This window comes from Lactuca saligna, chromosome 5, assembly GCF_052625555.1.
Source record: "Lactuca saligna cultivar CGN05327 chromosome 5, ASM5262555v1, whole genome shotgun sequence".
Taxonomy (NCBI): domain Eukaryota; kingdom Viridiplantae; phylum Streptophyta; class Magnoliopsida; order Asterales; family Asteraceae; genus Lactuca; species Lactuca saligna.
This window is the reverse complement of record NC_136421.1, coordinates 287,203,563-287,229,874: the sequence shown is the minus strand read 5'-3', so window position 1 is coordinate 287,229,874 and position 26,312 is coordinate 287,203,563. Positions and strand designations below refer to the sequence as shown.

The 26,312-nt window shown below is 33.5% G+C and overlaps 3 protein-coding genes across 3 annotated transcripts; all 3 read right to left on the bottom strand.

Annotated features, from left to right (window-relative positions):
• Nucleotides 1-2,441: 2,441 nt before the first annotated feature.
• On the bottom strand, nt 2,442-6,023 carry LOC145048134 (Iron-sulfur cluster biosynthesis family protein). The gene is made up of 13 exons (XM_078996551.1): nt 5,389-6,023; nt 5,187-5,294; nt 5,001-5,101; nt 4,820-4,906; nt 4,675-4,747; nt 4,506-4,571; nt 3,893-3,979; nt 3,719-3,784; nt 3,517-3,644; nt 3,331-3,417; nt 3,166-3,229; nt 2,937-3,080; nt 2,442-2,836 (listed from the first exon to the last, which is right to left on the bottom strand). Exons 1-13 carry the CDS (start codon nt 5,806-5,808, stop codon nt 2,693-2,695), a joined length of 1,575 nt encoding a protein of 524 aa, XP_078852677.1. The 5' UTR covers nt 5,809-6,023; the 3' UTR covers nt 2,442-2,692.
• A 5,365-nt stretch (nt 6,024-11,388) lies between these two features.
• On the bottom strand, nt 11,389-13,216 carry LOC145048133 (pentatricopeptide (PPR) repeat-containing protein). Its single transcript, XM_078996550.1, has one exon. It carries the CDS (start codon nt 13,189-13,191, stop codon nt 11,743-11,745), a length of 1,449 nt encoding a protein of 482 aa, XP_078852676.1. The 5' UTR covers nt 13,192-13,216; the 3' UTR covers nt 11,389-11,742.
• Nucleotides 13,217-24,692: 11,476 nt separating this feature from the next.
• Nucleotides 24,693-25,121, bottom strand: LOC145046837 (uncharacterized). The gene has a single exon (XM_078995101.1). The coding sequence runs from the start codon at nt 25,119-25,121 to the stop codon at nt 24,693-24,695; it is 429 nt and encodes a 142-aa protein (XP_078851227.1).
• Between the last annotated feature and the right edge of the window lie 1,191 nt (nt 25,122-26,312).

The window sequence follows — 26,312 nt, the reverse complement described above, 5'->3', positions numbered from 1 at the left end:
TTATTCTTCCTTTCAGCAACACCATTTTGTTGTGGTGTATATGGAGCTGTGGTTTGATGTATTTTTCCAGTTGATTCAAAATAAATTGGATCATAATACTCACCACCTCTATCAGTACGCAATACTTTATTAATTCATTTTTATGAAGCTCAACTTATTGTTTAAAAATTTTAAATTTATCAAGTGCTTCATGCTTAGAATGTAGCAAATAGATATAACAATATCTAGATGCATCATCAAAAAAAGTAACAACATACTTCTTGTTTCCAAGGGAAGATGTTGCATGGAAATCACATAAATCACTATGTATAAGATCCAACACCTTGCTTTCCCTAACAACATCTTTGAAAGGTTGTCTAGTGATTTTAGCATGCATGTTTTACATTTTTCATTATTTTGAATATCAAAAGCAAGAATTAAACTCATTTTAGACATGTCTTTTAATCTCTTGTAATTAATGTGTCCTTGTCTAGCATGCCATAATTTAGATTTATGAAAATTATTGTTAGTACTACTAGAAGCCATGCAAACAGAATTATCACTAGAAGGATAATTAATATTAAGCTTAATCATTCCATTACATATATAGTCAAATTACATAAAAGAATCATGTCTTGACAAGATATACTTGTCACTTTCTAACACTTGTTTGTAAGCAGAATTATTTAATACAATTTCAGACACAAGATTCTTACGAATCCCTAGAACATATAAAACATTGTTCAAACACAAACATTTCCTAGAAGTAAAAGTAAGTAAAACAGATCTTATAACCTTGATTGGTTCAGTTGCAACATTTCCCATCTTAACAACAGATCCATCTTCAATTGGTTGAAAGTCCTTGAACCAATATAGATCTTTGCAAACATGACTTGTTGCTCCTGAATCAACCCACCATGCAACTTTATCATCCTGCACATAAAATGCTTCAGAAATCACAGAAATATAATTCTGAATATATTTAGAATTCTGCAATGAAACAGATATCTGACCTTGTTGCTTTTCTGGATCCTTGGATCCACTTGGTCCAACACCATCCTTATTCACTTTGCGAAAACGACAATCTTTCTTGAAGTGACCCGGTTTGTTACAATTCCAACAAACCAACTTAGCCTTCTTGATGGAAGACTTGTCATCCTTTCCTTTAAACTTCCTTTTTCCATTAGACTTCTTGGGATTCTTTGAACTTTCTCCTTCCACCATGTTCACAGAAGAGGAACCAACTTGGTTCTTGCCTTTAGGATTGTTATCAAGTTCTTGAGTCCTTAAGGACTCTTCAATCCGTAAATGACTTCCAAGTTGAGTCAAAGTTAATTCCTCTTTGTTATGTTTTAGATTATGTTTAAAATCTTTCCAGGAAGGAGGCAGTTTGTCAATTATCACGGCCACAGCAATGGCTTCATCCATTTTCAGATTGTGTTGAGCAAACTTTCCTAGGATCCTTAACATTTCATGGAATTGTTCCATAACAGGTCTGGAGTCAATCATCTTGTAACCCATAAAGTTACTGACAAGAAACTTCTTGCTAGAAACATCTTCAGCCATGTATTTGGATTCAAGAGAATCCCAAAGTTCTTTTGCAGATTCGAAATTTTGATAGTTATTAAAAAGAGAGTCAAACATACCATTGAGAATATGATCACGACATATGTAATCATCATTTTCCCACTTTGATCTCCTTCTTGTTGCCTCCAAAGGTTCATCTTCAACAGATTCTGGTAAGACTGGCATGGGTGTACTCAGAACATACACCACTTTCAGAGTGGTAAGGAGAAAGTGCATCTTCTTCTGTCATCTACGAAAATCTTGCCCTTCAAACTTATTCAATTTGTCAAACTTGCTTGTCATATCCTTCACGGAATCACCACTTGCCATGATTACAGAATACTTCAATTTTTGTTAGAAAAAGGGGATGAATAGATTGTTTGGATTCTCTGAAAGTCGTGATTCACTATCAAATTGAAGTATTTCGATGGTACATATCGAACACTCAATTTGATGAAATTCAGAGAATGAAATCTTAGAAAGTATATGAAAATGTTCTTCAATATGTACTAGAAAAATGACCAAAAAACAGATAAATCATTCCTATCTGAAAACTATTATAAAACTACCAAACTGTCATTAAACGGATCTCAGGGAAAAAAGAGTCAACTTTCTAAAATTAGATTTTTGATGCATTTTTTAATATAACAACATAGTCCAAATAAAAAAAAATTCGTACTGATCTGGTAGCTCGATAGCAGCCAGAGGCTTCGCCCCTAAATAACAATGTACTTTAAATCTTGAAAAACTTGAACAAGTGTGCACTCCTACACCATCCTAACTTGTTCAATATTAACAAAATCACTTTTTGTCAACAAATTTAATTCTATTACACTTAAATAATATTTAATGATATAAAATCACCAACAAAAATTAATGTCACATACAAGTTCATATATCCAACTCATATCCTTAATAATTTGTCCTTTAACTCGAAATGGAGCCTAAAAAGTTTGTCCATTGAGCTCAAAATCGAGCATTGGTGATCACATGAAGCCACATATAAAGCTTCATCGACAGAAGCTAAAGTTATAATTTATGGTTTTACTCGCCACCAAAACAATGAACATCCAACATTATACACCATAACAAAAACAAAAGCTAACAACCTTCACAATATAAACGTTCTTTTCTTCATCTATTAAATTTAATCAGACTTATCAATCTCTTTAAATCTCCTATCCCATTCCTGAGTATCATAGTCTTGCTCAAATATGTCTCTTTCTGTCGTGTACACAATCCGATCCTTCCCAATCACTGTCCTCTCAGACATGTCCCGAGCACTCAGAATCTGTATCATATACAATTAATTAATTAATTAATTAATTAATTAATTAATTAATTAATTAACTAATTAATTAATTAACTAATTAATTAATTATTATTATTACCTTTCGTCTGAGGGTGACATCTGGCAATTCAAGTGCTCGTGCACGTAGCTCCCTGGCTCGGTTCCTTTTCTCTATTTCAGCATTTGTTTTTTGAGTGATGAACCATCGCACCAATGGAATAGCAAAAAAGGAGGCAGCATAAATCTGTCAATTCAATATATTAAATATAAATATGTGATCCATTTTTATTTTAATAAAATAATTTTAGGAGGGTTACAGTTACACACACCTGGAGAAGAGGAAATATTTCAGAGACAAATGAAATGAATCCGCTTGGTGTAACCGTCATATTCCTTCAAATATATTTTCACAAAACAAATTATAAAATTAAAAAAAGGAGAAATTATGGATTTAGAGAATACATAATAATATAGATTTATTAAAAATTACTTACTTCAACATCGTGCCAAGTACAATGACTCCAAACAGATTAAACGCTCCCAAACCAGCAACCATTGCCCTCTCTGCATTGCTTATTTTACTGCATCATCACCACCATGCAACACATATGTCAAAACACTAATTCCAATTTTGCAAACAAATATTAATTTAAAAAAAAAAAAAAAAAAAAAAAAAAGACCTGAAATCCCATTTCTTTTCCTTAAAGAACTTATCAACCCCTCCCACAAATTCATTCCATTTTCTCCCCACGTATTCCTTCCTACCACCTGTTCTTTGAAGCGATGGAAACCGATACAAGATGTTCCCCTACACATTATATCTTTTTTATTATTATTTTTTTTTAAAAATACACCAAAAAAAATTTGCAATTTTGTGCATACCTGTTCATCGACTTCTGGTTGACCATCGAAACGCAGAAGAACAGGTAATATGTATGAGTCATCATCCTGTAGTAGAAGTAAAAGTAAAACACAATTCAAGTCCTTTATATATAATTGTGTCCTACATTTATAATTTTTTTTTTAAATGAATTTCAAATGTGACATATGTCATACAGTTTTATCTGCATTTTCCACATCAAGATATGGAGCAAGTTCCTCTGCTGTAACAACACCACCATTTGATGCAATGTACTGACCAATCTGCATTAGTGGGATATATATATATATATATATATATATATATATATATATATATATATATATATATATATATATATAATATTATCAGACTACCCACATATAAAATAAAAAAGAATATACATTCAAAATACAGAAGCACATGAAAGAAGAGAAATATGAACCTTATAGTGCATATGATCATTATAACATTAGATATTCCTTTAGAACTATCATTTCTAAATATCTGCCATTGTCATTGCACTAAATATCATTGAATGTCACATAACAACTTAATTAAGAAAGTCATTCAAAAGAGGCATTCCCCATTAAGTCCTAACTCTTTTTTCTCATATACATCATTTATCCAAACAGCAATTTATCAGGATTAGCACTTACTAAGCTATCTATTAACTATCAAGACAGATGATGAGAAGCAACAAGGAAAGATGATTTTTAATTTTCATAAAGGGGCATCAAGATATACAGACATATCAAGACAAAACATTGAAAGTAACTACGGACCACTGAACTAGTGCTCAATTATTACCAACTTCCACCTCTCTTCTTCAATACCTTCATTTGGATCACCATCACCAAACACAAATGAAAACACCTACAAAACATATATATTATATATATATATAATCATTCTCCATATCACCAAACAATAAAATTATGACTTATCAAATGATAAAAATTACTAATTTTCAGCTTACAGATTCAATGAAATTCATTCCATTATCTTCTTTTCGTACCCTTCGCCTCCTATAGTAATATGGATCCCAATACCTACACAACAAGTTCAACAGGTAAAGAAAAAGTGTCATGTTATGAAAAAAGAAATTGGGAACAAAAGATTACCAAAACAAATCAGCTGGATTAAGATAGAAAGAGAATCCTGAATCAAAAGATCTTCCTCTGCGTCTTCCTCCTCGATTATCTTCTTCACTGTAATTATCAGTAATATATCCGAACTGTTTCAGTTATGATCAAACATTTGATCTAACTCATCAAGGACAAAAAAGAAGGAAGAACAAAGTACCTACTACTTGTTAGAATAGCAATGATTGTTGTATAAACAATAACAATGGAAGCAATTAGAGCTGTTCCAAAAGTAACCCTGATCAAGTATTCAGCACCAGACTGTAAAAACACATTTGGAATGAAATTGTAAGTTTTGGGCATCATGTAAATCCCTAAATAACATTTTAGGAGTTTGGGACTATACCTTTGTCTTTTCGATTAGAGGTTCAAATTTTATTCGAAGTGATTTGGCTGCAAGGTTTGAACGATAATCTTTTGGAAACACATAAAGAACATCACCTTCGTCTGAAACCTGTTGAAATCATCTTTATGAAACACATATAATGCAATTAAATTATACAAAATCGCATAACATCAACATATCATAAGTGACCAAAAAACTCTACCTCCAAGAAGCCATTAGTATCAGAAGCTAGGGCTTGTAAAGCCCTTTGAGCTTCAGTCAACTTAATCCCAGCCTTACTTGCCACATCACCAACTGTTACCCTTCTTCCACACTTATCCACAGCTTCCATCGTCCGCTTCCTCACTTCCGCCGGCAACTTGTCGCTCTCAATTATCCTCCCGGGCCTAATCCTCGCCGTTGGTTCCACCGAAGGAACATTAAAACTGGACCTTATTTCCGACACAAAACTTCTTCTGTTACTACTCTGCTGTCTCTCAAATCTCAATAATTCCCTATGAAAAACATCATTATGTGTCCTAAAGGAGTAGTGGAATTGACAGGAGGGTCTAAGGGAAAAAACTGATGAGGGTTTTGAGTGGGATTTAGGTGTTATCGTGAAGCAGGTGGATATCGACGCCATTTATTGATTTATTGGATGATTATGGTAACGATTTTTAGGTTTTCCCCATGGAAAACAGATGTGAATTTGAAGGTGCGAATCTTTGTTCTTGGTTAGTTTGAATGTGTGTTGTTTGGACGAAGAGGGCTGAAGGTTCAACGAGTTTGCAGATAGGATTCTGGAGGAAGGCAGGAAGCAGCCGAGGCCTTGTGTTAATGATGTTCCAATTTTGCCCCTTGAGGAATTTATATTTTCAGATATACGTGTATATATATTTATATACAATGTTGTTAAAATCACATATAGTTTTATAATTTCGCAAGAACATATCGTAAAATTGGATGAGAATGAACTAGGAAATATGTTTGTTCATATCAGGATATATTAAGATAATTAACTTTTTATTTTTATTCATATCTGGATAAATATTTTTTTACATATCTAGGTAAATAATTTTTTGAAAATGTTCACATATGATCATCATAACCTACTGTAGCAGGTTACATCCAATTATAATAATCCAATTATAATAATCACATGTGAACATTTTCAATAACATCCTTACCTAGATATGTTGAAAAATATAGTTATCCAAATATTAATAAAACAAAAAGTAAGAGTAAATTACATTAATGGTTCCTGTGGTTTGAAGGAATTTGTACGTTTGATCCTTAATCTAATTTTTTTAACTCGTATGGTCCTTGCTGTTTATTTTTATTACACTCTGTTCCTGTCTTACCTAAAAGACTATTGTGCCCTTATTAAATTATTTTTTAATTAATTTTCTTATTTTTATATTTATATTTTATATATTAAAAAAAATTAACAGACTCTACATATCCGTATCTCCCCACCCTAAACCTGAAACCACATCTGAAAATTTTAATTTGGATCCCACCGGTCACCATCTCATCTCTCATCCACATCAACTTCTATTTCCTTTCCATCTTTAATGACATCGGCGTCTTCACAATCTTTTATTTTTCGGTCATTTAACTTCGGTGAATCAACACCACAAAAGAGGGAAAGGAAATAGAAGTTGTGATGCATTAGGTTGTGGTGGTGAAAATAATAATGAAGAGACAGTACGTTGTGGTGTTGTTTCACCGGAATTGAATGACCCAAAAAAATAAGGGATAGTGAAGACGTCAACGCATTAGGTTGTGGTAGTGAAAATAATAATGAAGAGACAGTACGTTGTGGTGTTGTTTCGCCGGAATTGAATGACCCAAAAAATAAGGGATAGTGAAGACGTCAATGTTACTAAAGATGGAAATGAAATAAAAGTTGGGGAGGATGAGAGATGGGATGGTGACCGGTAGGACTCAGATTAAAATTTTCAAATGTGGTTTCAGATTTAGGGTAAGGAGATACATATATGTGGGGTCTATTAATGTTTTAAATATATAAAATATAAATACATATATAAGAAAAATAGAAAATTAATTAAAAAATAAGTTAATAAGGGTACAATAGTCTTTTTAGGTAAGACAGAGACCAAGCATGCAAAAAAACAAACAATATGGATCATCCAAGTTAAAAAAATAAGTTAGAGACCAAACACACAAATTCTCCCAAACCATAAGGACCATTCGTGTAATTTACTCTTACTTTTCTATTTGTTGGTATTTTGGTAACTATTTTTTTTGTACATATCTAGGTAACGAACTTGCTGAAAGTGTTCACATATAACTATTATAACCCGATATACCTTGCTACAACATGTCATAATGGTCATATGTAAACACTTTCAAAAGGTTCGTTAGCTAGATGTGTACAAAAAAATTAGTTACTCAGATGTCAACAAACCGAAAAGTTAATTACCTTAATAAGTTATATTACCATCTTACTAAACTAAAATAATTATAAGTTTGAAACTGAAACGTAGAGGCATATTCAGTAAACCTAGTCATTGGATTTTTTATTTGTTTATGAATATTCGGCAAAAGTAGATGTAAAGCATGTTATTGGTTTTAAAAATAGGTAATTAAGTTAATTTATAATTTTTTTTTGTAAACGTTACTTGAAGTAGCTTTTGAATTTGAAATTTATTGTTTTAGCCACTTAAAAACTCCTATTGTCAAACATTTTTTTTTTTTGAGTTTTTTCTTAAAATCAAAAAGGTGGAAGCTTTCAAAAGTTGTGTCCTTAACACACCCTACCTATCTTTCACCGGTTATATAAAGTTTGAAAGATAGCAATATTTTAATATATATATATATATATATATATATATATATATATATATATATATATATATATATATATATAGTCTAGCGATATCCGGTGTTACCCTCCCTCTTTGAGGCTGAAGGTTCAAGTCTCATCGTGGATATAGGTGGATTTAAGGTGTAGTTTAGGAGTAGGTTAGATTTATCATTTCAAAAAAATTGTGTGTGTGGGTGTGTGTATATATATATATATATATATATATATATATATATATATATATATATATATATAGTCTAGCGATATCCGGTGTTACCCTCCCTCTTTCAAGCTGAAGGTTCAAGTCTCATCGTGGATATAGGTGGATTTAAGGTGTAGTTTAGGAGTAGGTTAGATTTATCATTTCAAAAAAATTATGTGTGTGGGTGTGTGTGTGTGTGTGTGTGTGTGTGTGTGTGTGTATATATATATATATATATATATATATATATATATATATATATATATATATATATATATATATATATATGAAGTTGTGAGGCTATATGTCGTTTCATGCTATATGTAATGTTCGGTTTTCCAACTCATTGGATAAATTTGAGGCTAGATTTTGAGTAGAATGGAAAAAAAAAATATGATTATGCAAAGCATTGTTGAAATAATGTATGAGATTCATTTTTTAGTGTTCGGAAAGAACTTAAAGTTATATTTTAGATACTAAAGACAAAAGTAAAAAGGGTGGGATCGAATCATTATTTGATATTGAGTTCCTACATACAATCTTACAATCTTAGATCTAATCTTGCTACAAAATTGATCATGTTGCGATCCGTATCGTTTTTGGCTTGCAGCAAAAGATTCAAATCTTAACAACATTTTATGTATAACAATTTATTTCTAATTTCTTAATTATCATACCATTTTATTTTATTTTATGTAATAATGATATCACATGACATTTACTTATTGTAGATGGGAACTTAGAGGGTAACAGTAAGCATGGTGCGGTTTATTATAGTTTTTGGTCAAAACCGAGTTGTAAACCGCAAATGTGGTTTCCAATCACAAAAATGAATGGCACGGTTTATTTGTGGTGCGCTTTATCGGTTTTTTGATGCAGTGTGGCGCAATTCGATTTTTAACCACATGACTTTGCTGCACTTCAAATTAAAACGGCTAAAACTTTGGATGCCATCGAGGAGATAGTTGAGAAATCATTAATATAGATGAAATTGATGGGTGTATTTTGCATCAAGCGATGTGGGAGTACTTATAAGATTAAAGCTAAATGGAAATGACTTTTTCTTATATAGGAGAAGAACATGACAGATTTAATATTGTCTTTGGTTTTTGCTCATCCCGTTGGATTTGAGTTTGAACAAAAGAGACCAAAAAATGTTTATTAATTGATCAGGTAGCAATACATAGTTTTTTTTTTTGGGGGGATAATGATTTAAAAGGGTAATATATTTTTCGATTTGTACACATTTTGTTACTGGATTTTTTTTCGTCCACATATACCCCCTTCAACCTGTTAAACTGTACACATTTATTATGATCGGCTACTCTAGGTTAACCGGTAAAAATAACTTAATAGGGTAATATATTTATCATTTTGTACACATTTAGTCCTTAATATTTTTGTACACATTTAGTCCTTAATATTTTTTGTTGCAAAATAATTTATTTTTGTTTTTGTACTCATTCAGTACTAATGAATGATTTCTTTAGGTTTTCTCACGATATCTTACGTGGGATAATCATTAGTGAGATGTTTTGGACTTTTGATGCTTATGACCATCGCAATCTCGACTATTTGGTTGCTTAGGTCATGTGTTATGAACGTTATATCTTCTTCATATGATCTTGGATTTTAATGATATTTATATCCATGCATTCATATTTTAGTCTACTGCAACTTTTGTTTAGATTACTCCTATTTAAAAATAATATATTTTTACTTACTATCTCACATCTAATTACTTATGGTTACACATTCCTTGGATTGTTTGTTATGTATCCTTCTGTATAGGATGTTGGTGAGTTGTAGTGATCTACTAGATTTATGTATAAATCCTTGTATGATAGGATGCAACAATAGTAGTATGTTGGTTAGAGTACCAGTAGGTTGGTTATCGTTTAGTGGAGTGTCATATGGGCTATATGTAGTCATATAGGATAGCCTGAGAACTTTTAATATAGGCTTTCTTGTATGTTCCTTGTTTGGTTGTGGCTCCAGAGTAGAATCATCTATTCGGGTGGCTATATCACCTCTGGTTACGTATGGTTACGCAATTTATAGAGGTTAGTTGGGTGCAGTGCATTATGCTATAAGAGGACTAGTTGGCGATAGTGAGATATATGATTGATAATTGTTTGTATTATGTGACTACTTGATCCTTGATTATTTATATGTCGACATATGGTGGTTGGATAGGTTGAAGCGGTCCTGCTATGTGTTGTAGGCCAAGATACCTGATACGAGTTGGCTGTAAGTCGTAGACATGGAGGCTCGAGAAGAGCGGTTGGGTTGAGGCGGCATGCCAACGAACCGGAGCGGTTGGGTTGAGGCGGCATGCCAATGAACCCTGGGTATTCCAGTCTGATGAGTGATTGGACCCATTGCATGTTGGCATTCCAATTCGATGACTGATTGGACCAGAGTATTCCAATCTGATGATTGTGGGTCCGTTATACATGATAGTACCTTTGTTGTATGGAGTATTTTGGGGGAAACTCACTAAGTTTTGTGTTTACCCAGTTGTTTACGTTGTCAGGTTCTATCGTTGATCGTGGGAAGGCGAAGGCAAGGTTGTACATACTCATCAACAATATTGAGGATTCTGCATTTCTTATATTACCCTGATTTTCAATAAATGTATCTTGGAATAAACGATTTTCTTAACAATGGATTTACAATTAGGAAGTTTTGCCTTATTTAAATAGGGCGTTACACATAAACATCAACAGCTCGACACCTCTCACCAATGATCGTCTCACGTAAAATGTCGTGAGAAAAATCTAAAAAAATCATTCATAAGTACTGAATGAGTACAAAAATAAAAAGAACTTATTTTGAAACAAAAAAAATATTAAGAACTAAATATATACAAAAATATTAATGAGTAAATGTATACAAAATGAGAAATATATTACTCTATTAAGTTATTTTTTTCCAAACTAACCTGAAGTAACCGATCATAAGGACTAAATATGTACAGTTTAACAAATCGAAAAAAACTCAGTTTCCAAATATATACAAATCGAAAAATATATTATTATTTTTTTTTTCAAAAAATGTATGGATTCCCTTATGGGAAGCAAAACACTATCAAGTGACATACTTTTTGGAGTGTTTGAAAAAAAACTATTATATATGTAAAATGACAAACAAAGGCATGCTTATATATTTTGACATTTTTTTTACACGTAACATTTTATCTTTAATCATTTATAACTGATCTTTTTAACATTTACATAATCATGTATTCCAACTTAAAAACAACCCAACTATTGTTAAAAGAATTACATAAAGTACATTGAAAAAACAAATCGATTATTTCTTTGTGCAATGTGCAACCTCTTTAACCAATTGTGAGGACCAAGTAACAATCTTTCCATTGGATATAAACCATTTCTTTTTACACTCCTCGACCTCTTGTCATGGGTTATAATCTACAACTAACAAAAACTATTTCATTTAATTAATAACATACTTTTGAACCCAACTTTTTAATATTCAAACTTCAAGAGTTCAAGTGTTTTATGAATCAAAATCTGATATTTTCATCCAAAACCAAGCCCTTTCATCAACCAGTTATAAGTAGCAATATCAGGTATAAACCCCTTATCCAACATTTCATCCACTATAACCTTCCCCTCCTCCTTTTTTCCTTCCTTTGAATATCCAGATACTAATATGCTATAACTTACCTCATCTACACATACACCTTTCTCATAACCCAAAACCCTCAATTTATTAGCCTCCACACTTCTTCCTGAACTACACATATCACCAAGAAGACAGTTAAAAGTCACACTATCAGGAACAATAGTGTCTTTATAATTAAGCATTTTATCCATCAATTTAAATGCTGCTTCTGTGTTCTTAACCCTTCTAAAACCTTCAATCAAAATAGTACAAGTGATGGAGCTTGGAGCATTTCCTTTCTCCCATATCTCATCTACTATTAATCTTGCTTTATTAACCTCATTCCTGTTATCACAAAGACTCTCGATTAACCCAAAATAATCAAACTTTTTTGGTAAAACTCCTTTTCTTGAAAAATCCAGGATGAGATCACAAGCCTCATAAACCCTTCCTTCCTTGGTAAGCCCATCGATCAAGATCTCACAAGTTACACTCGATAAACTGCACCCCAATTCAATCATCTCATATGCCATTCCTATTCCTTCTTTCAACTTCTTCTCCCTAAAGAATCCCTTGATCAAAGTGTTAAAAGTCACCACATTTGGAACACAACCCTTGACCCTCATTTCCTTAAACACTTCTAATGCTAACCCAAATTTGGAATTGCGAAAATACCCATTAATCAATATGTTAAAAGTGACCACGTCGGGGTTCACTCGATCTTGAATCATTCTCCCGTAGAAATCCAAACCCTTTTCGAATTTCCAGTACTTTACGAAACTATGGATCATGATATTGTATATAGCTGTGCTAGGTTTCCCATCTACTAGTTTACGCATTTTATCAAACGCTTGGAGTGCATCGTCAAACCTACCGACGTTACAGTACGCATTGATGGCGAAACGGAAGATGGGTTCGGTACGTGAGCAAGAAAAGATACCGTCGGAGCAAGGGCAGGGATTGGAGACGATGAAATCGAGGAGGGGTGATAGGGAGTCGAGGCGGTGGGTTATGGCAAGGGTGCGGACCATCCATTCATAGGTGGAGTGGTCGTGGCGGAAGGAATCGAGGGTGGAGGCGTGGCGGAAGACGTGGAGGTCGAGGTGAGCAAATTTGGGATGGTGGTGGAGCTGGTTTTTGAGGAAGGAGAGGAGGTCGTTCGGGGTGAGGTTGTTTTTTAGGTGGGTGTTGATGAAATCGGTGAGTTGGGATTGAGTGGTTGAGGTAGAGGAGGGAAGAGAGAGGATTGGGAGAGTAGTGAGTGATGTATCGGGAGGTGGCGGTGGGGGTAGAAGGTTAGCGGTGGTTGACGGTGGTGGACGACGGCAGAGTGGTGGTGGTCTTGGGAGTTTCTTGAAGGTCATTTCTTCTAAAGTATCGGTTTAAACCGGCTAGTCGGCTACAAATGGTTAGAGGAGTGGGGCAAAAGTCCTTTTACATACTTTTTTAAAAATAATTTAAAAAAAAAAAAGTTATTTTTTTAAAATGTGTTTTAGATTAATTTTTGAAGAGAAAAATCAAAAATTAAAATAACAAAAAAAGATATGTTTACATATTTATATCGATTTACTACTTTATATATATTATCTTATACTTAAAAAAAATTTTAAACATATATTATAATTTTATAAACATTTTATTAGAAAATATAAAATATAAATTTCTTTTAAAATATTTCTAATTTTTTAGATTATACCATGATAAAATTAAAATTAGTACGTCCATACAAATTGTAAATAATTCATAAGAGGACTTTTTGTATTAGATCATGACAATATTAGAATTACGTTCATACAAATGTAAAATATAAATTACGTTCATACAAATTAAAATATTTCTACTTTTTTGGATTAGATCTGACAATATTAAAATTACGTTCATACAAATTGTAAATAATTCATAAAAAATATCATAGATAATATTACTTTCATCTACGTAATATGATTATATCTTGTGCAATAATATCCCGTCTCGTTGCCATATATAAATCATCATCGTTCGTGCGACGTGTACTTGGACCTTCTTCGTAAACATCACTACCGGTATCACCTCGTACGGGATTGTAGGATTCTTGTTGTGCCCTATTAAACGCTTCATCAAACCTACCAACCTTTCTAATGTAGTTATGGATCGCCATCGATGCTATCACAATTTCCACTTGGTTTTTGTACTTGTAATTAACATGCATGTCTCTTATTAACGCCCACCTAACTTTCCACACTCCAAAAGTTCGTTCAATGATATTTCGCAATGATGAATGGAGATAGTTAAATTTCTCTTTCGGTCCACGAGGTTCACGAATAGCAGCCGTGTGTCCACGTCGAAAATCTGGTAAATGATAACGAATATTTGTGTCTTTCTATGGAGCAAGATACCCTCTCATATTTGGATATCCAGCATCAACAACGTAATATTTATCTGTAAATAAAACAAACATTTATTATTCGTTTCAAACAGGTAGTAAAAACATAAAACTTGTGTTCCAAAAAAAAAAATACTAACCACCCGTTGGATAGGGAAAATTAAGATTCGGTCTCTGTAAGGTTTCAATGAAAATTCTTGTATCGTGTGCAGTCCCATCCCAACTGACCCAAACAAATGTAAAGCACATGTTAAAATCACAAACAACCATTATATTTTGTGTTGCATATCCCTTTCGACCAATGTACTTCACTTCATCTTTTTTTTGGAACCGATGCCCTAACGTGTGTCCCATCTATAGCACAAATGCAATCCTTCAAATTCAAAAATATATCATAAATAAATTATTTGTTAAAGTTTGACTACTAAGAAAATAAACATTGGATAATACCTTGAATATTGGATAATACCGAGGGTTATTTAATATATATTCAGGAACATCATCATTATAGTTTGCGTCTGGCTTGATGATGTCGGCACTCAGTTTTAGCACGGCTTCCAAAATTGTATGGAAATGCCTATGAATCGTTTCGCTTGAATGATAAAAAAATTCTTGCACAAATCTATTGCTACACCCATGCGCCAAAGTCATCAAGAATATTCCTACAGACTCCTCTATAGATACTTTTCGTGTTTGTTGTAACCCATAATTTGTCACAAGATCTAAGCATAACTGTCTAAAAACCGGTACATTGAGTCTAAACATCTCATAACAACGTCTAGGATGACTATTTAGTACTTATGTAATAAACATGTGCCTAGTGCGATCTGAAGTGTGACATGGTGTACGTAAGTTACGAGCGAGTATTATCCCTTTCAAAGCTAATCCACATAACATTTCAAATTCTCTATCCTCTTCCATTACACATTCTTCATTACCATTCGATGAATTAGAATCATCACTATCCATCCTACATAATACAAATAAAATGATGTCAACCATTAACACATAACATAAAGACAAACAATAACACATAATATAAAATGTTAAATACATAATGTCAAAGGACAACACATAATGTTAAAGCATATCACATATTGTCAAAGGATAACACATAAATGTCAAAGCATAACACATATGGCTAAATCATTATTTCATAAGTAACTTAAGAAACTCCATCTTGGCTTCGTCGGTCGTTGGAAACATAAAAGTTTCACGATTTTGCTTTTTAGTGAAGACAAACAAGGCTTGTGAAAAATTGTTGGACCCTTTACGAAAATCGGGGAACTTGATGACAATGGCCATGCAATCTGCTATTGTTGGGGACGGATTATTTTGTGGATAAGTTTGTGTGCCTTTTGATAACATGGCATCCAATAAAGCATCAACTTTTTCTTCATAAATTGAATTTTTACTCTTGGTTGGACGGTTGTTGGAAACAGACTTATGCCCTGTTTGTTATCATCTGACTGGGACCGAGTCAGCAAGTTGGGCTGACTCGGTCAGACAAGATGTGTTTGATAGAATCTTTCTCAATCAGATCGTCTGGCCCACATCTCTTTCTCGGTCAGACTTTGAAATACAGCTGACTGAAAAAATTCCGCTTATACCCTCTCTTTTCTTTCTTCCCAAAGCGATACCAGCAACGAGGCTGCCTTGATCGACAGCTCTCCATTTCATCTCCATCGCCGCCACGGGACAGAAAGACCGTCCCTCCGTTCGATCTTCGACGAGAGAGACGTCAAGACACCTCCACAATGCCTCTCTTTCTTTCTAATCTTTTAATGAATCGTTTCTTCTCTCACAGTGATCCATTAGCTGCATGTGATTTGGAACCAAGATTGATATCTTAACCCTGCATCTTCTTTTTTTCATGACTTCTGCTAATTATTTGTTGCAACCGGATAATCATCAAGTAATTTTATGTTTTGTATTTGTTAATTGATTATTCAATTCATGATTACAACTATGTATAGCTTCAAAAATCACAGGAACTAATAACACGATCAGGTATAAACTGCAGATGATTGTAATTCCATCGTCCTCCTTGTTTCCCTTTCTCAATCTTCAATTTCCGTTTGGTTGCTGTGGTGAATCCCTTAGAATTCAGGGATATTGTTGATGTTCGTTTATGGTTTTATTGATTCTGGTACTATTTTTGTCCTAATTTTGATTTGTACTTTTGGTGAAGGATTGATTCCAATTCATGTTATTTGTTTTGCCAAAATTAAACAATTTTGTTATCTCCACTGCGGCGTATAAGGTAAAAAATCTCATGTATTGTTTCTTACTTTCTTTATAGATTTCTCTATATATTTATTTGACTAGTACTATTTTTGTCCTTTTAATTCTGTTTCATATGTCTATTCTGTTTCATATGTTTATTTTGCAAACTTCTATAAGATAATTCTTTTAGGGGAAAGATTGTTGATTTCTTTTATATAATCTTATTTGGTGCAACTATTTTGACAACTTCTATACTTGTTGGAGGGATTTCTTTTAAGATATCAATCGTGGTTCCAAATCTTGCAGTTAATGGATTATTGTGATTTAGAATTCAAGGGTATTATGGTCAATTTGTTTTTTTTTTAATTTTTTTTGATGATGTTGACCACTTCTGTACTATAAGATAATTCTTTTAGGGAAAGACTATTGATTTCTTTTATATGATCTTATTATTATTATTATTATTATTATTATTATTATTATTATTATTATTATTATTAGGGTAAAACAGTCATTTTGCATCAGTCAGCACGTTTAGTCAGATGAACAATCAAACATCATGATTTCTTATTCAGTCAGAAATTCTTACTCAAACAGACATTTCTCAGTCAGCACTTTCTCAGTTAGCAACTATCAAACGGAACCTTAGACCTCTTCGTTTTACTTGAACTACTTTCATGGAGACTAGTAAAAAGAGACTCATCATCATCTAAATTGATTTCATCACTATCTCCTTTGCCCTCCATATTTTCTTTGTTTGGATTGCTATTGTTTTGAAATTGTAATGGAGTCATAGTCTGATCTCCAACGGCAATAGAATCCGGAAACAAAATAGGATATTTCTCATCAAATATGCTTAAATCTGTGTTCCTAAATTTGACATAATCTTTATTCTCCTGCAAGACAAAAAGATATTGTAAATCAAATATATTCAATCTATATGCAATCATAACTTAAAATAATTTAAAAAAAATAGTAATCATATCTTTATTTTCTCTTCCCACCACTCGGGGGATGCATCTACTAGGCTTCTCGTCCCACCGAGTCCGGTTTCAAGCCTCATTAAGCAGTCATAAAGCTCCCACTCTTTTTTCATGTTCTCCCATTTGTTTGTTAGTTTTTTTTCAAGGCTATAACCTGTTTTCTCCTTAATGCGTTTTTGTATATTTTCCACCCAATTTTATCAAAGGAGGAAGTTTATGGCCTTTTTTTTTCAATCAAGCACGAATCAACAAACACCATGAAGCTACGATTATCCCACCTAAATTTTGGTTTTTTCATTTTTAAAGATGTTTCACAATCAACAATTGTAGTGTTGTTTTCATCCATTATCTGTGAATTACATATAGTATTAACATTTAAGCAACAAACCAATTTCATTAACCTTTCTAAATGATTTCATTAGTTTATCAAAATTCTAATCAAAACAGAAAAAATAGATTATCACAACATATCAATTTCACAAAACAATCATATGTTAACACAATTATAATCCATGAACAAAAAATTTCATCAGCTTCATATTTCATCAATTTCACTAATTGTTAATTCATTTTTCATCAAGTTCACAAAATAATCACTATTTCACAACATATTTTAGAAATCAGGAAGAACAAATCACTATTTCAGATGCTAGAGAGAAGAACAATTCAAGGAAAATTTGAAATCGGGAGGAGCACATTTCACAACACATCAATTTCACAGCATATCAATTATTTCAGAGGCTAGAGATAAGAACAGTTCATGGAAAATTCGAAATCGAGAGGAGCACATTTCACAAGACATCATTTTCACAACTAATCAATTACATATAATATCAATTTTAGAAATCGGAAATCAAATGTAACATCAGAAATCGGAAATCAAACGTAACATCATAGATCGGAAATCAAATGGAAATCGGAAATAGACAGGAAGAGATTGCAACATCTGAGATCGGAAATCAAATTGAAAAGAAACAAACCTGATCGCGGGGTTGCAGGTCGCCGGTGTTGCAGGTCGCCAGCGTCGTCGGTGTTTGTTGCAGGTCGAGATGCGAGAGGGATTGTGCGTGAACGGAGAGAACGAGGAGAGAGATCCGTATCTGTAAACTGTGAATGAATGTGAATGATGTTAATTAGGGTAGATAAGGGGTATATTGGTAATTTCTAATTTTTAGCTCGTGAAAAGTTGGGAAAAGTCAGGTATACGTAACTTTTCAAAAAGACTCAAAATACTCTATGGGAAAAGTCATTTACAAAAGTTATTTTCACCTTACCAAACATCTTTTTGGACTTTTTCTAAAAGATAAAGTCAAAAGTCATTTTAAAAAGCAAGCCAAACACCCTCTTAGAGTAGAGGCGAAAAGATAAAGATATTGAACTTGAAGGGCTGGTTTCTAACAAAATTTAACCATTTATTTTGTAAAAGTAAAACCATTAAAAAAACGGTAAATGTGATTTTTTTTAATTCGCAACAGCTAAATGGTTTAAAATGTATTTTTTTTAAAAAAAAATTACCATCTACAACCTGTACAAATACTCATACTCATTTACCTTCAATCAAACCCTCTACAACCTCTATTTTCTTCAAAAAAAAAAAAAAATGACAATTAAACCCCAACCCCCGATAGAATGAAAAAACTCATGTTTCGAGTTTAAGCACCCCTATTTGAAACATTTTTGCTATCGATTCATCATCACAAGGAGTTTATCATCTCCAACTCGAAGCTCTTATTCAATCTCCACTATAATTTCAATACCAAAATGTTAGACAATATGACCTGGTCCGAGTTCCAAATGTTACTCCGCAAATGTTTTCAAACTTTGTTGTTTTTCCCAATCAACATTCGCCAAATCAACCTCAAACCAAAACATAACAACAATTCCAACTTGTCGACGAGTTGGATGACTCAGAAGAAGAAGAGATGGTTCCCCAAATTCAACTCACACCACCCTCACAACGACGCAAAGGAATACAACAAGCGCACGAGGGTGTCACACAACCGGGAAGACAAAATCCGATACCATGGTTTCCACAAGAATAGCTAGTTTTGGTAAAAGCTTGTGTTGACATTTTTGAGGATTCGAAGACGGGAAATGCTCAACCGGGAGATCGTATTTGGTTTCGCATTTTAAAACGGTTTCGGGAGGAGCTAGGAAAAGATGGCGACTACCGTACGAAACACCAAATGAATTCGAAGTTTCGAGAAATAGCAAATGGGGTTTCAAAAATAAACGAGTTGTACAACAACCTAAAAACCCAACGAAAAAACGGCAAAGACGACGAAGAAATACTTCAAGAAGCTTTTCAATTCTACCTTGAGGAAGTCGGAAAACCATTCAAGTGACACGATTGTTGGAAATAGTTGGTTAGAAGTCCTAAGTGGAAAAAATATGAGCGAGATTTTATTTTTGGAGTACAACAATCAAAGCAAACGAAATCGGGCTCTAGTGGTTACACAACTTCCTTCGATACTCGAGTCGGTCCAGATTTAAATAAGGAGGACGAACTCGAGCTAGAAGAAATTGTCTGACCGATGGGTAGGGACAAAGCAAGGAGGAAGGGAAAAGGGACTTCTTCGGGTGTATCGGATTTTAGCATGGATCTTGATGAAATGCGGAAAATAACAACGTCGTTTGATTGATATAATCTTAATTTCGTTGAACGTTTGGCGTTCGACAAAGAAAAAGAAGAAGCGATGAAAAATGAGCGCGTGGAGAGACAAAAAATGGAGGATATGAAGTTTTTAATGGAAAACACCGACCATTAGGGTTGTAAAACGAATTAAACGTTCAACAAATTGTTGTGAACCGTTCGGCAGAAAATTTGTTTATGTTTGTTTATTTCATAAATGAATGAACATGAACGAAAATTCATATTCATTTAGTTAAACGAACGAACATTAACAATGGTCCCGTTTGTTCGGTTATGTCGTGAACGTTCATTTATTTTGTTCGTTTACGTTCGTTTATGATTGTTTATATAAGTTCCTTTTATGTTCATGTATGTTAAATTGTGTTTGATTACATTATTATATTATATGTTCATTTATGTTTATATAGGTTCAATTATGTTTGTTTATCTTTTTTCATTTATGTTCGTTTGTTATGTTCATTTAGCATGTCCATAAACATAACAAACTAACATGAACAATGTAAATTGTTAAACGAACGAACATGAACAAACCCTCGTTCGTGTTCGTTCGATTCGTTTACAGTCATACAACCATTTCTTCATTATGAAGAAGAGGGGAAAAATTATGAAAAAAGTATTTTCCATATGTTGTTGTTGGTTTATTTGATTTTTTGTTTGTGGTTTTTTTTAATATTCTACTTTTTTAAATCTTAGTTTTATTGTAATTTTTTTTAATTGATGAAATGCATTTGCTTTTTAATTAAACTTTTTGTTTATTATTAATTTAAAAATAATAATTCATAAAAATAAATTAATTTTATTTAAAAAAATAAAAAAAACAAATAGTGAGGGAAGCTTTCCACCAATTCCGTAGATTTAGGTGATGGAAAAGAAAGTGAAAGAAATGATGTTGCCCACAAAAAATGAGGGTATCTTTTACCCACGTGTCTAAAGGGTTGGATTTTATAGTAAAGAAGAAAAGAGAAAAATAATTAAGTTGAAGAGGTGGTTTCTCACAAATTTTAACCATTTATATCATAAAATGGGTTTTTTTCGCCATTTCTCTTTTTCTATTTTGGTTCAATCGGGGTTGACCATTTTCATAGGCTATACAAGGGGGACAAATACTAAAGCTAACCAGAAAAATGTAAATTGTCTGTAAATTTTGGTATTTTTACAGTCTACAAAAATGGTAATTTTGCAAGTTGTTTATGCCAAAACACCCAACTGTGGTATTTTGCAAACCATTTTTTTTTTTAACTTTGTAGTTTATATATACCTGCAAAAATACCATAAATAGGTATTTTACAGGCTACTTTTGATATTTTTACATGTGTGGCTAGGAAAAATACCACAAATGTTTTTTTATCAAGTTAATCATTATTGCATACCACTTTTTGCCTAACATGACCAGAGAAAGGAAAATCTTTATGACAATCTCTTATCACATACTTACGAAAGTCCACTCCAATAGTCATATGTCAGCAAGAAGAAAAAACAATCTTTGTGACAATCTTCGATCATATAGTCACACGTCGGAAAGAAAGGACAATATTTGAGAAGATCTTTGATCACATAGTATCATTTAAGCAGAAAAAAATTATTGCAGTAGGAACTATATGGAGACGTTTGGTTTCCAAGCTGGATATGAAAGATGTTGGTACAGAAATGGCCAAGTATCTCAATGATTTTCAGTTCGGGGTCGGGGTTTCGGGTGACGTTGAAGCCGTATTACATAGCGTCAACAGGGTGTTGAGTAAATGCCACAATGACATGTATCTTTCCATGCTTACTGGTGGACTTCTCCAATGCCTTTACCCTTGTTGACAGATCTGCATTACTTCATGATCTCAGATTGAGGTTCCTTTCTATATCCTTGTAGGTAGAATTCCTATATGGTGAAGCAGCAAGGTTATATCTAAGGGACACGCATATTTGTCCTTCTACTGGAGTTCAACATGGAGACCCCTTGGGACCACTTCTCTTTGCCCTTGTGTTTCACCCACTCTTGCATAATATTAGAGACAATTGCAAGTTTCTTCTCCATGCATGGTACCTGGATGACGACACACTTATTGGAGATTCTGAGGAGGTAGCCAAAGCCTTAGATATCATTAAGGCTATTGGCCCAAAATTGGGCCTTCAGTTGAATATCAATAAAACTGAGCTCTTTTGTCCCTCATGTGACGGAAGGAAAGTGCATGAGGGGCTATTCCCGGTTGGCATCAGGAAGCCGTCATTGGGGGTGAAACTTCTTGGGGGAGCTGTTAGCAGAGATGTAAGTTTCATTCGCAACTTAGCCATAAAGAGAGCTGAAGGTGCCAACTTGTTCATATGGAGGAGGCGACATTGTTATTCAATAATGGATTACGCATAGTGATTGAGGACATTGTGGTTTGTGGTGGCCCCTTCTTTGGCGACTTACAGTGGCGACTTGCTTCCCTACCCATTCGGTTTGGTGGTTTGGGTTTATACTTGGCAGTAGAGGCTACCTCATATGCTTTTGTAGCCTCAAGGGCCCAATCTTGGGTATTACAAGACCACATCTTACGGGATAGCGACATTTATAGTATGGATTCTGATTATGCTTGTGCTTTCTATTCTCTTCGTAACAAGCTTCCAGAAATTGACCTTGGCAGTTTTACTACTAAGGACACCCCCCTAAATCCCAGAATACACTGGCTAGTGCCCTTTTTAGTAAAATTATCCAAGATATGGAAGTGAATTTCAATATGACGGCTCGGCAGAAAGCAGTTTTCCTGTGTTTACGTGCACCACATGCTCAAGATTTTCTTATAGCTATCCCTATAGATGGGCTTGGCCAACATATGTCTCCGGTGGAGTATCATACCATCCTCAAATATCGACTCATGATTCCAATATTCCCAGCCAATGGAATATGTCTGGTGTGCTGCAAGGCATGTTTGGACTCTTTCAACGAGCATGCAGTTCATTGCAAAGAACTCTCGGGGTTCAAATACAAGCACGATATGGTTAGGGATGTTTGGTTGATATATGTAAGCATGTTGGTGTTTCCGCCAAGAAAAAGACTCCTATAAATTTCCTGATTGACCCGACAGAAGGAAGGTCAACCCTTAGCCCGACTGACGTTTTGATTTTTGGATGGGTTGGAGGGAAACACGTATGTGTGGACCTTACAGGGGTATCCCCTCTCGTAATCTTGAGGGTCGAGGATTTCACGGCGGGACAAGCTGCATTAAAAGCAGCTACATGCAAGGTCACCAAACATGAGAAACTGTGCATGAAAAATCAACACGCGTTCATACCATTTGCATTTGATACATTTGATTTCGTTGCGTCGGATGCAGTGGAGCTTCTTAGTAGACTACAATGGATCATGCATATCAATGTTATATCCCCTAGTCCCTAGATCTATGGATGTTTCAAAAGAATTGACTTTACCATTCACCTTCTCATTTGTTGTATGATAATAACTAAAAATAACAGTCAACTCAATGATTTTTAATTCTTAATAAATGTTGGCTAGTTATAAGATTTTACTGGGAGAACGGCGGATGGAAGAGAGGTGGTGCTCTCTCAGACCAGAAAAAACTAGATGTTGGCTAGGGTTCTTGTATTATAGGGAGAGGGAAGATGAAGGAGATGTTGTGGTCTTTTTGGCAAGAGAAATTGGATGTCCGACCAATATTGACGAACATGGGAGATGGTAAGGTGGTATGAGGAAAGAGACGTGATCAAAGATGAAGTTTAGGGTGGTAGGTATTTTAGATTATAGTAAATTATTACCTAATAATAACATAACTATAGATAAACGATAAAAAAAATATTAATTAAATAGATAAGAGTAAAACGTTCATTTTACGTAGGTCGGGAACCAAAGACGTAATAACAACATATCATAGGGGTGGTTTGAATTAAAAAAATGTAATGACCAAACATATAAATTATGCAAAACCATGAGGGCCATTCGTGTAATTTACTCAAAAGAAATTATTAGTCAATATTTAGGGCTTTAAGGGGTTAGGGGTTTAGTTATAGAAAAATGCACTTGGTTTCCCAAAAGATCGAACAATGCAAAATCAAAAGTTACCCATTGTTACATGTTGTTTTTCTGTTATCCCGTTTTTGCATGAACCAAGGAAGGTTCTATGTCGGTGCTAGTAGTGGCACTAGCAATACCTGATTTATCTGGATGTAGTATAAAAATTTTCGAAATTTTTTGATTCTTTCTACTATCGTGACACTACTAAAATTTTCCGTGACATCCTTACTATAAAAATCTTGCATCCGTCATTGCATGAACCCACGTTTTACAACATGGAGTGCTTCCGGTTAAAACTTTACAATCTTTCTTTTCGCGTAAACTTAACAACAAACAAAAGCAAACACCTTTACCTCTCTATTGTAATTACACTTATGCCCACGTGTTCTAAAATTCTCCTTAAATTTTCAACAATAGGCAACCATTTAATTCGGGAATAATTAGTATATAATTTTTTGACATACGTTTAAAAGTATTTTTTTTTCTTTTTTCGCATATTGTAAAACATAAGTTTTGTTGCTTATGACAAAAAAAAAAAAAAAAAAAAAAAGTTCCAATCAATTATTCACGTTTTAAATCATGCACTTAAGATGCTTCCAGGTCGGTGAAAGTTTACGATATTTTATCACTATCAAAACCTAACAAGATTCAGGTATGCTTTCTAAACCTGGCTTCCATCTTCCATCAACGATCTCCATCAAACTTCCATTTTTTCCGATCTGTGAAACCAAATCACCCACAGAAACAGAAACACCCCCCTTTTTCAACATCATCTCCAACTCCTGCTTAGTTACCACCAGCTTAATCCTCACTGTGGTTCTCGCGTTCTTGATGGATTCCGGCAAAGCTACATGAGGAAGTGGAAGCAGGTAATATACATGACCGGCGACCATATCATCTTGGTGGCCGAGATGTCTGACAACCGGAAATACGTCGGAGATTGCATGGTCTGCATGTTGTGCTAAGACCTGATGGACTTTGATGGGTGATTTGTATTCAAGAACTTCACCATTTGTTTTGATTACCTTGATGATCATCTTGTTTTGTCGAATTAAGCAGTTTCCCATGTTTTAGAATCTTGTTTAAGTCAAGTTTAATTTAGATTCATTAGGTTAATTTATAGGCCAGGAGAATGCGCATAGAGTTTTGATTTATTACAGAAAGCCCTAAATCGCACTTTTTGAGTTTGGACCCACCTTGTTGGCATGGTGCTAATGTTTGGTATCCATCGAAGAGAGTGATTCGTTTTAATTAAAAGTAATTAGGTTACAATAAACTATTAAAATTAAGTCAATCAAGCGAACCCGTCAATATCTACAATTTAATCTTTATTCAAAATGACAAAAATCTTTACTTTCCATTTACTTGATGTCAAAACATGTAACATAATAACGAAAAGTTCAATACTTTTTGATATTTTAGAACATGCATGGGGCGAAGATGGTGGAATTTTCTGGTGGCCAGGGGTGACGATAGGGATGAAGGCGGTGGTTCAGCCATTGTTGTGACAAGGTGTTCATCATTAGAACGAAAAGAGTAGTCAAACTTAGTGATGATGTAGTTAGAATACAATATTAATTTGTGAGTCAACGGATGATTTAATGATTTTAGGTTTAAATTTGGAAACTAATTTAAACATTACAAACAGACCAAAGCAAATTAATGTAACTAGTCACTAAAAAATGGGAAGTTGTATTTAACTTTTATCCAATGTAATCACAAATGAATAACAAGTTACCTCACGATCGAAAGTTGGTTTCATCTGTAAGATACACTCAAGATCGATCACAAAAGCTTTCCCCCAAGGCCAAGTGGTTGACCACTATTACGTATGACTTAATTTGTTCCTTTCACACTTACCAATCATATTCGCATAATCTTGACTATCATTCATATCCCATGCATGTAAGGATGTGAAGTGATGAAAGGGTATATATCAACACCTCCATTCATGAAATCATAACTTATAAAAAGCATAGATAGAAATTGCAATAGATGTTAACTGAAAAATCTTAATTATCAACTTATAATATGTTTTCTTGATCACTATTTGTTAAAAATCAAAGATACTTATACATCAAATAGCCATTACTTTAGAAAAAGAAATGATGCTATTTCCACATATATATATATATATATATATATATATATATATATATATATATATATATATATATATATATATATATATATATATATATATATATATATATATATAACAACAAGGATGGGGTTTGTGGGTTCACCATTTTAGATAA